Source organism: Chiloscyllium plagiosum, chromosome 19 (genome assembly GCF_004010195.1).
Source record: "Chiloscyllium plagiosum isolate BGI_BamShark_2017 chromosome 19, ASM401019v2, whole genome shotgun sequence".
NCBI classification, from domain to species: Eukaryota; Metazoa; Chordata; class Chondrichthyes; order Orectolobiformes; family Hemiscylliidae; genus Chiloscyllium; species Chiloscyllium plagiosum.
In genome coordinates this window covers 63952869-63969764 of record NC_057728.1, presented here as the reverse complement: position 1 = coordinate 63969764, position 16896 = coordinate 63952869, and the positions used below count along the sequence as shown (strand labels likewise).

At 42.3% G+C, this 16896-nt stretch overlaps 1 protein-coding gene across 10 annotated transcripts in view; it reads right to left on the bottom strand.

Annotated features, from left to right (window-relative positions):
* Positions 1 to 5508: 5508 nt before the first annotated feature.
* The window catches only part of mybpc1 (myosin binding protein C1), a 153211-nt gene continuing 141823 nt past the window's right edge, over positions 5509 to 16896 (bottom strand). For 9 of the 10 annotated variants that reach the window (XM_043708735.1, XM_043708732.1, XM_043708734.1 and 6 more), the window contains 2 exons: positions 16070 to 16256; positions 5509 to 6721 (listed from right to left, as the gene is read on the bottom strand). In XM_043708735.1, the coding sequence (XP_043564670.1) occupies positions 6627 to 6721; positions 16070 to 16256 (282 nt within the window). In that variant the 3' untranslated portion in view covers positions 5509 to 6626. Of the gene's footprint in view, positions 6722 to 10948; positions 10989 to 16069; positions 16257 to 16896 lie in introns of all 10 variants that reach the window. The other variant, XM_043708738.1, reaches the window with a different exon arrangement.

The window sequence follows — 16896 nt, the reverse complement described above, 5'->3', positions numbered from 1 at the left end:
TGTGCATTTCTCCGAATGCATTATCTCCCCCATTGCACACCCACCACCTCCATTAGTTCAGATCGGAAATAGGCCTACTTAATGTCAGTGATGCAAAGATATGTTAATTCCTGGATTCGGGAATTCTGAAAAAAATCATCGGGATACCTTACGGAATTGTCAGAGGCTGTAAATTTAATCTGGGACTCCATGTGTGTGAGCGAGCCACTAGTGCTTCCCTTGGAGTACTGCAAGGACTCCAGGTTCCTGTCCACCCCCATCTCCATCTACCGTTGGAACTGCATACCAGGACTTGACCTGCCCCTTCCCCATCCTCTGGTTCTGACATCAAACCCCATTAGTTTCAGGTGGGAGACACGGCCCTGGATTAATTTAATTGCAGTTTAACTAGTACAGAACTTCACACTGAAGTCCCATGAAGGGGTTTCTCGTCCTCTTGTATGTGAGCATGCTCCTAGCATGTTGCTTACTTCAAACTAACTCTTTAGTTACAGGACCCAATCAAACAGATTACCATATTTTACCTCAAGAAATAAATTTTCGACAAGATCAAGGTGTAATTCCTCATTTTAATCACTCCACCATTTATCGCTGCCTGCACTTGAAGTTCTGAAATACCCAAGTTATGGACTAGGCCTGACCACTCAAAATATTCTAAAGCAGGCAGCCCGAGACCGTAACTTTGCAAATTGTTTTGGTAAGTATACAGTGAAAATTACCTGGAGTAAATTAGATTAAATTAGATTAGATTAGATTACCTACAGTGTGGAAACAGGCCCTTCGGCCCAATAAATCCACACCGACCTGCAACCCACCCATACACTTTACCCCTTCACCTAACACTATGGGCAATTTAGTAGCTAGGTTGACTACTAGATTTTAAAACAAACACAACTTTATTAACAAAATTACACAATGATACACAAAGAACAGAACAAAGAATCTCCACAGAACTCAGTCTGTCCAAACTAGACTTAATTATGCTGTTCTGAATAAACACAACAATCCCAATAAGCAAGCCCGCTTAAAAAACAGTAAAAATGGAATAAATGTTTACAGGTTCAGGTTAGAAGGGCAGAAGGAGAGAGAGTTTCGCAGCCTGTTTCCACACAGCTGAACTCCTAACTAGTTCTTGACTGAACTGCTCAGCTAGAGAGCTGATCACTCCCCTTTCATTATACAGGTCACTTCTAAATCATGACCACTTTGGCCTGAAGTCTCATCTGTTTACATATAAACAAAAAGCCTCTCAACATCCTTTTTCATCTCTGTACCAAACTCAGAGCCAGGAGCTGTTTATGGCCCCTCTGAAAAAAACATCAAGGACACAGTAACCTTGAGAAAAGGAACAGCTTTTAGAAACAGAGAGACCAGCTTTGTGACACCTGCCCCACATTCTCTCAACCCCATCTCCTTCGTCACACTATTCTTTAACATCGAGGTATTTCCGATGTTGTCATGCACTTAAAGGGAAGGTAAAGCTTGAACCTGAGTGTCCTGGCTCAGAGGTAGGGACATTTCCAGTATACTGCCAGCGACCACTCTTTAACAACTACACGTTTGAACAAGATTTGGTTACTTGTCCTAACATCTCATTATTTGGTTCGATGTCTAACTTTGTGAAGTGCCTTGCTGCGTTAAGGAGGCTATGTAAATGCAAATTATTGTTGTGCAGAGTTTCATTCAATTCTGCATAAATGCTGCACCTCCAGACAATTAGATTGTAAATCACCTTGTAGTGAGTTGACTTGGCTCTTAACATTGGGATTGGTGATAATATTACTTCCAGTTTACAAGGTTTCTGGTTGAAAGTATCAATCCAGAGATTTGAACACAATGTGTTACCTGAAACCTCAGTTTTGATTTTTATTGTCGCTGTCCTTTCAATAAAACCCCCCTGACCTGAGTACCGATGGATATTGAAAATCTGATTTGAAGGAGAGCAGAGGGTTTGCTTGAACTGTATTCAACCCTCAACTCTCAACCCATAGCTGCTCACTGGCATCAGGCCAACTAGTCAATTATGGGATCTTGCCTTATTGCAAGAGGCAGCTATGTTTGCCTACATCATCACAGAATCGGGCTTTGCCAGTGATGCTCACACTCAGCTGGTTGTTTCATTGAGACTTAGAAGAGACCACTGGATGATTACTTGGATATATATATATAACATATAGGGGAGGCAGGAGATTGGCACTGGGTAATCAAATTGGTATGGCATGATGGATTGAATGGCCTCCTACTGGGCCATAACAACAACACACTTCGGGAAAGAGTCTCCTGTTTCTGCATCTGGTCTCAGCAGCTCAGCGAGAAGGTGTGTGATCAGATTCCAAGCATTGTTCACTCAGAATGGATCCCTATGGATTCTCCTCCAGGCTCTGTATCCAAAACAACCCAAGTTAAAGCATCTCCAGGATTATTGTTCTTCGTATTCATTCAAGGATGTAGACCTCCTTTAGGGAGGGAAAGCTGCTGTCCTTACCTTTAATTTGGCCAACTCTTAACTGCTCTCTGGGCAGTTAGGGATGGACAATATATAGTGGCCTGGCTGGTAGTGTCCAGCTCCCGTGAACGAACAATAACAAATTAAGGCTGGACAATAAATGCTGGCCCCGCCAGTGACATCCACATCCCGTGAAGTAATATATTCAGTATTCATTACCTGTCCAAAGCTAACCCTTGAGAAGGTGGTAATGAGCTCCCTTGTTGAACCACTGCAGTCCATGTGCTGTAGGTAGATCCATAATGACAATAGGGAGGGAATTCCAGGATCATATCCCAATGACAGTGAAGGATATCTTTTCTAGTCAGGATGGTGAGTGATTTGGGTACAGCCATGGAGGTCTTGTACATACAACCCTTACTTTTCTAGATAGTGAGGTTGGAGGATTGAGAAGGTGCTGTCAAAGAGGTTTGGTGAGTTTTGTAAATAGTAATTTATAAATGGTACACACTGCTGCTGCTGTGTATTAGTGATGAACTTTTACCATTGTGTCCAACACCCAATTATATTATTTTAACTGTATTTATTATTGGAACAGAGAAAGTTAAAAGGTATTATAGAGTCATGTTTAATGGAAGTGTTTAAAATTATGAAGGGTAAGTAGAAACATAGAGTTTCCAGTCATGAAGTGTGTCGAGAGTGGACATTGCTAGAAGATTAAATGTAAGATATTTAGGATAGAGAACAGCAAAAATTATCTTTGTTCAATGGTCTAGAAACAGAGTAATCCGTCACTGGAGAGACCATGTCAACTGTTAAGAAACATCTGAATAAATCATTGAAGAAAAAGGGAATAAAGGGATATAGGATCTGGGTAGGTTCATAGAATGAGGATATGGTTTGCACAAAAGATAGACACGGTCTTTTCCTCAGGGTAGTGGAGTCCAAAACTAGGGGGCGTAGGGTGGTATGTGTATGTAATGAGCAGCCAGAGGAAGTGATGAAGGCTGTACAATTCCAACATTTAAACAGCACCTGGATGGGTATATAAATAGGAAGGGTTTAGACAGGTATGGGCCAAATGCTGGCAAATGGGACTAGATTAATTTTGGATATCTGGTCAGCACAGGTGAGTTGGACTGATGGGTCTGTCTCCGTGCTGACATCTCCATAACTCTATGTGAACTAGCTGTGCTGTGATTCTATGTAAAATATAAACAGAGGTAAAGTTTGTGAAAGGATCACGTTCCATCCAGTTTATCTCCTTCTGAAAATGGGGAATCACATCATAAAATGACAATGGGTTATTTTCTCATCACAGTAATCAATTATTCTACAAAAACATTGTTCCTTGGTCGGTTTTTCAGTTTCTGCATATTTGTATACATTTCTTGACAAAGTTTAATTTAATTATTGATCAGTTTCTGCAAAATTCTCTGATGCTTGTGTATGTGAGGAAGTGGAATGGGTGGACAGGTATATTGTCATGTTCCTCTGTACATTTTTCTCCTTCAGAAACTGGAGCGATGGTTTTCTCCAGTGGTTGGGCATTCCCACGCAGCTGCAAGTTCTTGGTTATACGAGGAGAAAGTGAGGTCTGCAGAAGGGCCTGTGCCCGAAACGTCGAATCTCCTGTTCCCTGGATGCTGCCTGACCTGCTGTGCTGTTCCAGCAATAAAGTTTCAACTTGGTTATACGAGTAAGGAATTCATGAGATTCATCTTTACCCAGAATTTTTCTCCTTCAGAAACTGGAGCGATGGTTTTCTCCAGTGGTTGGGCATTCCCACGCAGCTGCAAGTTCTTGGTTATACGAGTAAGGAATTCATGAGATTCATCTTTACCCAGAGAATGGTGAGAATTCATAGCTGTCTGCTGTCTGGAATACTGTAGTTGAGGTGATGAGTACAGGTACATTTAAGGTGAAGCTGGATCAACAAATGACACTGACTAAGATTTCCCCCATGTAGAGACACGAGGCAGGCAAGATAAATACTTACAATGGTTTACTGTGATTTGTTTCCCCTGAAACTGAAGCCAGAGGATTTAGCTTGACGGACAACCCTCTCCATCCAGGATAAGTGGTCTTTCCTTCCCTCACACCCTGTCACAGGCAGATCAGAAGGATTTGCAGGTTGGTACGTCAGCTCCTGGAATTCGACTCGAACCCAGAGCTGCTACCTCAGATGTGGGAATGCTATCCCCCGCTCAGTCTGTCCTCCAATAAGCACTTGGGGAAGATAACAATAGAAGGCTGGCCTCCAACATTCCACCATCAGTAAACTTAAGGCCAGCAAAACTGCTGCCTGGCCAATAGCACAGTGCTTAAAGACTTACCCTGCTGGAATTCTCTCTTTAAAGCTCTCCTCCTGTGTATCTCACTTCCCTCCTTTGAGGTGCAATGGAAAACCTATTTCTTTAATCAAACCTCTGCTTATCTCTTCCAATATTTCCTTATGGGTTCAGCATCATAGAGATGTACAGCACGGAAACAGACCCTTTGGTCCAACTTGTCCATACCGATCAGATATCCCAACCTAATCTAGTCCCATTTGCCAGCATTGGCCCATATCTCTCTAAACCCGTCCTATCCAGATGCCTTTTAAATGTTGCAATTGTACCAGCCTCCACCACTTCCTCTGGCAGCTTATTCCATACACGCACCACCCTCTGAGTGAAAACGTTGCCCTTTAGGCCCCTTTTAAATCTTTCCCCTCTCACCCTAAACCTATGCCTTCTAGTTCTGGATTCTCCCACCCCAGGGAAAAGACCTTGTCTATTTACCCTATCCACGCCCCTCATGATTTTATAAACCTCTATTAGCCTCCTATGCTCCAGGGAAAACAGCCCCAACCTATTCAGCCTCTCCCTTGAGCTCAAACCCTCCAACCCTGGCAACATCCTTGTAAATCTTTTCTGAACCCTTCTAAGTTTCACAACAAGTTCCTTTGTGGCATCCCTGTAAAGCAATTGGAGACATTGTAGCATGATAAGGGAGCTATATAAATGCAATTTGCTATTTTGCTGCAAGATACACCAGTAACCCACACAGAGAATTTCAGCTATTTATGATATGGAGCTGTTTATTGAGCATTTTCGAAGCACTTCTTCATGCAATAACAATGCTGCTACACTTTACAGCACTTTGTAAACTGTCTCATCATTTGCAATCTGATTCCTTTATAGAGTTGCAATGGAACATAATAAGAACATAGTTTGTGAACGCAGGTCAAACACATGACAGTGCATTTAACAGAAGCAGAACTCTCCAATGGGATCTGCACACAGCAAAACACCTTTATAACAAAGTAATAGAAATATCAAACTATGGGCCAGGATAAAAGGAGTTATTAAATATATCCTCAAACAAACACATTCATCCGTGCCAATCTTAACATGTGAATTTTAAACGCCAGAAATAATCAAGAGGTAACACAAATGCGCAGCTTTTAGAATGTAACACTATAAAGTCGAGAATAACTTGTAACTTTGGGCTATTGTTGAACTGAGCAGAAGATTAATAGGCTGTAAGATGATTGCAATGATATTCCACTAGCAATTATTCAATTTTCATTACACTGGGCATTGATGGCTAGGTTGGCATTTGTTGTTTATCCCTAATTGCCCCTTGGGAAGTCCATCACATTGCTATGAATCTGGGATCACATGCCAGCCAATCAAGGACAGGAGATTCCTCCCCTAAATGGCATTAGTGACCAAGAGTTTTGTATAGCAATTGATATTGGTTACATAGTCATCATTAGGCTGGCCTGCCTTTTTAAACTCCAGGTTTTTTTAATAAATTGCATTGTGACATGGTGGGATTGAGCCCATTGGCCCGAACTTTGGGATTACTTGTCCAGTGACATTTGCCACTGTGCCAGCAGGCAGCAGTCACAATGATGTTTTATATCATTTTACTGGCTGCATTGATTTGTAATTAGAGGTTACACCCAAACTTACCCCCCCAAATCAAACCATTCAGTTACAGTTACATGTGTAATCATTGGCATGTTAAAACTCTGCTCATTAACTTTATAGATCATTCCAAGCCCCAAAACATTGCAAAATCAGGACTGCACATTGAAAGTACTTGTCAAACTCTAAAGATAATCTACAATCACATTCTGAGCTGAGAAAAGAACAAACGCAATTCACAGTGCACATTGTCATAAGCATTCTTATTTTGGGGGTAAAATATTCTTCGAGTCCCTGTATGAGTGTATGATATTCGGAGGCACTCCCTGCATCAAGAGCTCTTGAAATGGAAAGCCACCTAAATGATATGAAAGCAGGATTACTTTTTCCAAACGGACAAGACCAGATGTGACACACACTTAATTCATCGCCCGCCTTGGGACCATCCAATGACACTGAATCAATGTTAATTTCACCAGTTTCCTCATCTCCCCTCCTCCCACCTCATCCTAGATCCAACCCTCCAACTTGGCACTACCTGCTTGAATTGTCCATCTTCCTTCCCACCTATCTCCTCCACCCTCTGCTCCAACCTGTCACCATTATCCCTCTCCTGCACCTACCTATCACATTCCCAGCTACCATTCCACCCAGCCCCACACCCCATCCAGTTTATCTCTCAGCGCTCTTGGGCCTCCCACAATTCCTGATGAAGGGCTTACGCCCGAAAAGTTGACCCTCCTGCTCCTCAGATGCCACCTGACCGGCTGTGCTTTTCCAGTGTCACACTTTTTGACTCTGACTTAATGTAGAATTGTCCACTGAATTACACTGAAATTGTAATTCATAAACAAGCTCCTCTCTGCTGATGGTTATATTCTGCAAAAGCCTCCTCCTGACCCCCTCTTCATTGCACCCATCAGCAAATACTTTTATTTCCAACTCTTAATCTTTCAATGGGGATACCATCATGTCGTACGTAAGTATTTTGTAATCAAACAACATTGTAACATGCTATTATTTTAAAACCCCGCACAGTTTTTTATACCTATTATACTGGTTTCACCATTGTTTCACTAAACGGCAGTTGGAATCTAATTGTGCATCAACCGAAGTGGACAGAGTTAAGAGCTCTGTCTGTTCTCTCCATTTGTGGTCAACATTCTTAGACTTGAGGTTGTGGTAACTTTTACAAAGTCAAGAAAGGTACTTTTAGGAGCCCATCCACACAGCCACCTTGTGGCCGGAATCTTCAACTGCATTGTGACAGTTGACATAGCAATTTATAATGTAAACATTAGCTGCAAAAGATTTAAGGTGACGGTTGATAGAAATTTTTAAAATCCTGCAGGTTTCTGATAGAGGTTTTATAAATTATTATTTCATAGGATGCACACGTCGTTGGTGAGGTCTTTTCCTTAATTCTTGTTGAGAAGGAGGTGGTGAGCTGTCTACATTAACTGCTGCAATCCATCCAATCTGCGTGCCCCCCAGAGTGAGAGAGTAAATTAGTTTTCACTGGTGGGAAGGTCTGATAACCAAATGATGCACAATCAAGATAATTGTCAAAAGAATCAGAAGGAAGAGGAGGAGAATTTTTTTTATTTTATAAGCAGAGGAGTTGTTGTGAATCTGGAACACACATCTAACAGGGCAATAGAAGGAATTTCCAAAAGGGAATTGGGTAAAACCTGCAGAGGGATTTTTATTGCTTTCTCAAAGATCACAGGACAGCTGGTTATACTTCAAGAAGCTTTCAGAGCCCTGCTCCTTCTTCAGGTAGTTAGTGAAAAAAGATACATTGGACACAGAATTTTTAAGTAAAAGATCAAAGGGTCATACAACTGATGCAAATGTATGACCCTTTGAATTTTTACTTATAAATTCTGTGTCCGATGTATTCTCTCTCACCACCTGAAGAAGGAGCGGGGCTCCAAAAGCTCGTGTTTTCAAATAAAGCTGTTGCACTATAACCCAGTGCCGTGTTTTTGCCTTTGCCCGTCCCAGTGCAACACCGGCACCTCCACACCATGTCTTCTCGAAGAGTGATCGACTGAATGTTGTGCTCTATCAATCCAGGATTTGATACAAATCTTGACCCATCATTGTGACTTTATGAAGAAATCTGCACCCTATCCCAAGATTTAAAATAGCATTTACAGATAAGGAAAGACCATCCCAATAAATAATCAGAACAATATTTCTTTTGCTTTCCCATCTCTTTGAACAATGAGTTTGAACAAAGTACATAAAAAATTCACCTTATATTGAAGACAGTAAAACATCTGAAGCCAGCTCCTGCCATGTGGTTACCATCATGTCGTACGTAAATAATTAAACTAAAAATGCTAATGATCAATATTAGTTACAATTAAATGTTAAAAAGATGCTGCTGATGATGATATTACCATGTCACCTTGCTCCATCATCAGATACCTCATTATCTGTGACAGTGAACAACTGGCCATACTCAGTCGTGTAAAACAGTTTTACCAATTCTCCTCTCAAACACACAGGTGCAGTTATCACATATGTCACTGCTAAGTGCCAACTTGGGAGCAGACTGGGTTACAAGTAAGGATGTGTGTCTCCACGTGGGGCACTTGGCTGGCACACATCCAATGTGACTATTGGGGTTGTCCATTGCAGCGGGACAAATGACACAGGGGGCAATAAACTTTAAAATTAGAGTGCCAAGTCACCATTCTGAACGTTGGCATCCTGCACAAGTCACACATGATCCGACATGGCGGCTCATTTTTAACAATGCTGTGATTGTGAATAAGATCAACCTTGAGATGACAGGAGTAGGCACTACCTTTTTAAAATAAATATTTGACAATTTATTTTGGAATTGCCTCTTTGCAACAGCATTTGCTTGTAAGGAAATAAACTCTTAGCACCATCAGCTCAGCTTGGTTCCCAAATGGGACTAGATCAACAGTTCTTTCAGAGAACTAGCATGGGTACGATGGGCCACATGGTCTTGTGTTGTCTTGTGTGATTCTGTGAAATAATGAAAACCGAAAAATGGGTAAATCCCTCCTCATAGAGTGGGCTTCTCCCTGATTGGTCACATTGCAAAATCAAATTTCCTGTTACAAATCTGACTGCTACCTTGGTCACAATGAAGAAGGAACACTCTTTCCAGAGCTTATGCATCTTTCATATTTTGGAAATTGGAGTTGACACTGTTTGGAGCAGAAAGAGGCCATTCATCCCCTTAAGTCTTTTGAGTATTCAATTAAATAATTGCTAATCAATTCCTTAATTCCATCCAACTCTACTTTTGGCTGCACATTACCAAACCAAGGCCTATATTTCAGGTTTTAATTGACAGCTTTCTGAGGAGAGAGCTAGAGTCCCACAGATGTGAGGAAATACTTCCTATTAGTAACCCAGCTCAAATATTAAGTTCTGTTCCTTTCTCCTAGACTCCAGTCCTGCACCCTCCTCATCCACCCACAAATTTCTGTCACATCATCATGAGACCGTAATTAAATCATTAGCCCATGCATCTTGTCCTTGTCATTTATCTTTAAACTCTGCTATCATTCTATCCTTCTTGTGCTGTGGGGCCCAGAGTGAAATTTGTTTTTTACTCTTTCACGGGATGTTGGCAAGTCCAACATTTGTCTGTGTGGAGTTTGTACATTCTCCCAGTGTCTGCGTGGGTTTCCTCCCACAGTCCAAAGATGTGCAGGTTAGATGAATTGGCCACGCTAAGTGGCCCATAGTGTTCAGGGATGTGTAGGATAGATGGATTATTCAGGGGTGAATGTGGACTAGTGGGGTAGGGGAATGCATCTGGGTGGGTTACTCTTCAGAGGGTCAGTGTGGACCTATTGGCCAAATGGCCTGTTTCCACATTGTAGGGATTCTATTTACTGCCCATCCCTAATTTGCCCTTAAATTGAGTGACTTATTGGGCCATTTCAGAGGGCAGTTAGCACTCAATCACATTGCTGTGGGTTTGGAATCACACATAGTCCAGACCAGGTAAAGATGGCGTATTTTCTTCCCTAAAGGGCATTGGTGAACCAAATATGTTTTCACAGCCACCATCACTGAAACTAGCTATCCATTCGGGATTTTACAAATTGAACTTAAATCTGACTACGTTGGGATTTGAAGCCTGCCTTCAGACCAATATTCTGGTGTTACTAATCTAGCAACATTACCCCAAACTGCAAATTGCTCGAGATGGGGTCTGATCAGACGTTTAGCTGAGTGAGGCATATCTTCCATCCCTATGTACACCTGCTCTCTTGAGATGAAGCAGTGATTCAACCTAACATATTGCTCTTTTGTGAGAGTTGTGATGGACTTTAGCCTGAAAGAGAGGTGAATTTGGAATATTTATGCTGAGTTTCATAGCAGGACAGTAATCTGCACAATTTAATTTTGGCAACTGAGTAAATGTGTGCTTTTGGAAGCATTATCACAACGGTGAAGGTGGTCTTTTGACTTTGGAAAATCCCCAAAAACTGCACCCGGCTCAGTGTAAACAGTAGGAGAATTGTGCTAAGTATGGCAACAAGGTCATTCATAAGCTTCATATGCTGTGGCCCATATGAAAGCTTACCTGGATGAACATATATAAATCACAAATCCTTACTGCGCAACTATAAGAAGAAAAAGAGACAGACAATGAGACTTCTGTAGCATTGATAAGTCAGAACACACAACTGTGCAGACGCGATGCCTGCAGTTTTATTGTTAAACAGAGCAGCATGGATAAAATGGGGACAATTAATGAAACTGAAATAAAAACAGAAGCAGCAAGGAGAAAAGTCAACTGCGCAGGAGAGACATGAGCTCAGGCATTTAGTTAAGGACTAAGCGGGAATGCAGGGTTCAAGCATACACTGGCACTGAGAGGGAGGTTTACTTTGTCAGTCAGCAGTTGTCAGTAAAGTCTAAATCTCTGAAAAGTTACAGTCAGGGGCTGTAGGTCGCTAGGAAGGGCTGGAATTATCTTTAACATTCAATTTTCTGCAATGAATGATCCTGGCGGTTAACTTCAACCCACACAGAGACAGCGTGTTTTTGACAATTGTGGCTTCACTCTGTAACATAAGCCACACGAAAGGCAAACAAAACATTTTGGAGATATACGACTTGAATTGTGGGATAGCAGTTCTCCATCAGAACCTCTAGGAACAGGAGGAGGCCATTCAACCTCTCAAACCTGTTCCAGCAGTGAGTTTATGGCTAATCCAATACCTTAACCCCCATCTATATACTGCCCTTGACTCCTGAACATCTAAGGATTTCTTTTTAGTATCTCTGCTGTTTTCCCTGTTAGCAACCAATAATACTTTAAAAAGTATTCAAATAATGATGGATGTTGGCATTGCAAGGAATCAGGTTTATAGCTGAGGTCAAGGATGTGAGGGAGCTGATAAGACAGAAGGGGATGCACTGTGGTCACTTGTCCCTGAGAGAGAGTCGTCCTCATAAAAGGACAAAGTTCCTTTTACAACGGATTGGGTTCAGAGGTTTATGATGCAAGTGAGTCAATAATGCCATAACTCTACCCCCAGTCACAGAGGGTGTCCCAGATTGGACCTTGTGGTGTTACAGCCTTAGCATCACTCCCGATGTAGGTTGTAGACTGACTGAAAAATAGGAGGAGGGTGGATTGAAATGGTTGACACCTGTTTCCAAATACGAGCTCCCATTAACTGAGGCGCAGCATTAGGACAGCCGTTCATGAAAGAATATGCAATAAGAATAGATAAAGACCATCTGCTCCAACATATCTGTCCTCTACTGTTGTGAAACCTTGTACATCACGATACTAACCACCCATTGAACCATTCCATGTGGGAGGAGACAAAAAAATGGTAAAAATCCGGGCTAATCTGTGGTGAAAAGTAATCTGAGAAAACCCTCTCATAGCTTTCCCTGAGACTGAAAACCAGTCCAGGAGATAATTGTGGGCCTGATTAGTATTAAAGATGTCCCCCTCCTGTAATTAGTCATCACTTCCCTGGCCAGAAACACTGAAGGGACTCAGTGATTAAATGTTACCACAGGAGACAGCAACATCTGACATCATCAGCCCTGACTTCAGCCAGGCTTTTGATAAAGTCCCTGGTGGCAGACTGATAGTGAAGGTAGGATCACATGGGATGCAAGGAAATTTGGCAAATTGGATCCAGAATTGGCTGAATGGCAGGAAGCAGAGGATGATGGTTTGTGACGGGACGCTTGTCTCCGGTGGGATCCTACAGGGATCAGTGTCAGGTTTGTGTCTTGCTGTTTGTGGTTTATAGAAATGATTTAGACTTGCATGGAGGAAGGTTCATGGGGAAGTTTGTAAATGATATGAAAATTAGTGGGGGGGGGCAAGTAGTGATGAGAACAGCCTTAAATTAGGAGGATATAGACTGGCTGCTCAGGTGAGCTAATCAGTGGCAAATGGAAATCAATCTGGGTAAGAGTGAGGTGATGCACTTGTGCAAAACAAACAATGCAAGGGAATACATGACGAATTGTAGAACCCTGGGGAACACTGATGATCAAAGGGAGCTTGGTGAACATGTCTACTGATCTCTTGTGGTAGTGGGACAAGTAGATAAAGTAGATAAGAAGGCATATAGGATACTTGCCTTTATTAGTCAAGGCATGATGCTTAAGAGCAGGGTCTGTAGATATCCATGACTCAATGAGAATCACTTTTCTCTGGAGAGAGAATCAACTCCGAACAAATTATCTCGATCTGACCTTGTGCAGCTCACATTGTGAGCCTACTGTCATCCTAATCAATTCATCTGGAACGGAATGGCCAACTCAAATGGAAGTTCTTGTCTTTATCATTTATAAACCTTTGCAGATCAGACAGTAAGATTTTCATAAAGGTTGTGTCTTAAAACACACCCAGTTTGAAGACACTTATATAAATATTAGTTAAACTTCATTGCCTGGACTGAATTGGTCATGGGTATATTGCAACAAGGATATGGAGTAGGCCATTCGGCCCCTTGAGCCTGCTCTGCCATTCAATTTGATCATGGCTGGTTTTCTCTCACAATTCCATATACCCGCTTTCTCCTTATACCCTTGATCCCTTTAATTTCTTTAAAAAAAATTCATTTCTTTCTTGAAGTGATTTGGCCTCCAGAGTCTTCTGTAGCGACAAATTCCACAGGGTCACTAACCTCAGAGTGAAGAAACTTTCCTTATCTCAGTCCTAAGTAACATGGTGGCTCAGTGGTTAGCACTCCTGCCTTACAGCACCAGGGACGTGAGTTTGATTCCAGCCTCAGGCAACAGTCCGTGTGGAGTTTACACATTCTCCCTGTGTCTGTGTGGGTTTACTTGCACAGTCCAAAGATGTGCAGATCAGGGTGAATTGGCCATGCTACATTGCCCACAATGTTCAGGGATGTGTCGATTAGGCATTAGTCAGGGTAAATGTAGAGTAATAGGGTAGGAGAACGGGTCTGGGTGGGCTACTGTTTGGAGGGTAAGTGCTAACTTGTTAGGCCAAATGGCCAGTTTCCACACTGTAGGGATTCTATGATCCTTTATTCTACCCTATATCCTGAGAATGCGTCCTCTTGTTCTGGATTCCCCACCGAGAGGAAACATCCTCTCTGCGTTTAGTCTGTCAAGCCATGTTAAAGTGTTATACATTTCAATCAGATCCTCCTCATCCTCCTAAACGCTAGTGACTACAGGCCCAGTTTAATCATTCTCTCCTCATGGGACAGTCCTGATTAGGACTAGGGATCTTTCTGGTATTACTGTAACCAGTCCTGGGAATTAATCCTGAATTCATGACCAATAGATTTACTATTGACACCAGTGTCCAAACGAGCAGTACTGTCAACTACCAACGTTAGTGTGATCTAATGATAGGCTGCATGTGTTAGAAGAGAGCTTACTCAAAATCAGAGAGTGATCTTCAGTCCTGTTACTGTTCCAGAGAGTTTAACACAGACACACACAGGTTGGTTAGAATTCACTCGTGGATGGTACATTTGGAAGCACAATGAGTGTTAGACTGGAAACCAGGAAGATAGTCGAGTACACCCACACTTGTCATTCGGTTTTTCCACAATTTTATTTATCTCATTCCATGCTAACAGCTTCAACCACTTTCTGAGCAAGTGCTGTCCTGCATGCTCTCCCATTCATGCGGTAGAGTGGCAGCAACATGGCTGTCCAATATGTGGCAGGATCCATGCAATAACCAACCAAGGGTCCATCACATTCGTAACGCATTACAATCTCCTGTTTACCCTTTCCAAAACAACACACACATTGACAGAGGCACTTCAGAACGCAGTGCTTCAGCAGAACACTCAACAGATCCAGTGCAGTTAAATAATGCATTTCAAAACTTCTCCTCAGTAATATTCCAGTTTGTGCCTTTACCTGAGGCGAAAGTGAGGACTGCAGATGCTGGAGATCAAAGTCAAGATTAGAGTGGTGCTGGAAAAGCCCAGCAGGTCAAGCAGCATCCGAGAAGCAGGAAAATCGACATTTCAGGCAAAAGCCCTTCATCAGGAATGATCCCTGATGAAGGGCTCTTGCCCGACACATTGATTTTCCTGCTCCTCGGACGCTGCCTGACCTGCTGGGCTTTTCCAGCACCACTCTAATCTTGACCCTGTGCCTTTACCTTATCCAGAGTGATGTTGGCGGATTGTTCAAGGACACAATATAGAGGAGGGTCCAAGGATCTCTATCTAATGGGCTAATATTATGAGACATTGGAGCAAGATTAAGGGCTGTTTAGAAAGTCAAGTGCATGACGTTCCAGGACAGAAGTCTCTCGATTCAGCCTCCCTTTGAAATGTAACATTTCTAGGGATGAAGGCTCCCAAACTCCCACTCCCCTGTAAATAACCTGGCACAGATCATTGCATCATGAGGACACGGAAGTCTCAAGTGACATTCAGTCCCTTCAAATTGTGAAATGATTCTTTATCCAGTTAATAATTAAACCATCAGTTTCATTAGACTTTGTGAAATCCTGACACATTACAACAAGATGTAGGCCAGGTCTTCCTGTAAGCCAAAACTCTTATTTTTGTTCTTTCAGGAGCTGTGGGCATTGCACACATCTGTTGCCCTGCAGCTGAGTGGCTTGCTCAACCACTTCAGAGGGCAGATGAGACTCAACCACATCGCTGTGGGTCTGGAGTCACCTGTAGCCAGAACAGGTAAAGACAACAGATTTCCTTCCATTAGTGAACCAGATGGGGCTTTTTATGACCATCAATTGTCCTTCACTAAGATTAGTTTTCAATTCTAGATTTTATTAATTGAATTGTGGGAAGATTTGAACCCATAACCTCAGAGATTGATCTTGGGTGTCATTACCATGAGTGTACTATCTCCCCTTATTGAGGAAGGGGTTATGACATGTGAGGGAGCTGACTTATCTTGTTGAAGCAGCTGATCGGTCTAAAAGAAATCTGAATGAAAATAATGGACCGAGTAGCACAGAATTGGGAGAGGATTCAAGAAGATCTCTCTCATTCAGTCTTCACTGAGTTCCCTAAGGTTAGTGCTCCCCACAGTCACCCATTTAATGCCCACCATTTTACTGATATCAATTCAGTTGTAAATTCTAGCCTCACGTGATTTCACACTATGAAAGAGAAAAAGGTAGCTGAAATAGTTCAAGTCTCTTTTGAAAGAGCAAGTGCGACAGGCAGTAACCAAGCCCATGTCCAGATGACCTTACCTTTGACCTCCATCTTACATTCCACCTCATCTTCACCGAGGGCATTGATAGCTTTACAAGTATACACCCCGCCATCAAATGGACTGGGCTTGCGAATCTCCAGAGTACACACTCCTTGGTTGGAGAACATCCGATATCGGGGGTCATTCTCGATTATTATCTTGTTCTTCATCCAACATATTTTAGGCTGATCAGAGAACCAGAGAGAATGATATGTCAGTGACATTTTCATAAGAATGAGCAGAAAGATCCATCTGTATATTGCAGAGGCTCACCTTAGGAGAGATGGCCAGTGCAATGGCCAATCAGACCACCAGTTGATCAGTCAGAAATAAAGAAAAGATAAACTTGCATTTCTATAGCGCCTTTGACAACCTCCAAGTGCCCTAAAGCTCTTTCCAGCCAATGAAGTTGTATTGGAAGTGCAGTCAGTGGCACAATGTAGGAAACATGGCAGTCACATTGTGCATCGCAAGCTCTCACAAACAGCATTGTGGTCATGGCCTGACAGTGGCTTGGATGTTGTGGTCAGTCGCTAAGGAACAGTGCAACCTGTTCACCTGCTGACAGCTGGACACAGAGCTTCGAGGGGCCAGAATGTGAAAAGCTGTTGGCATCTGCTGGCCAAGCTGGCGCTACCCTGTGTACAGGGCATCTGAACACTGTGTAACTGTCAGCAACAACAGCAAGACACTACAAGCCATCATGAATACACATGCAGAGTCTAAATCAGGAGGTGTAAAAGGGATTTATATCAGGCACAGCATGATAAATAAAATAAAGAATGCAAGTTATGATTACTGGAAAAAGCTAAGAGCAACAAAGTT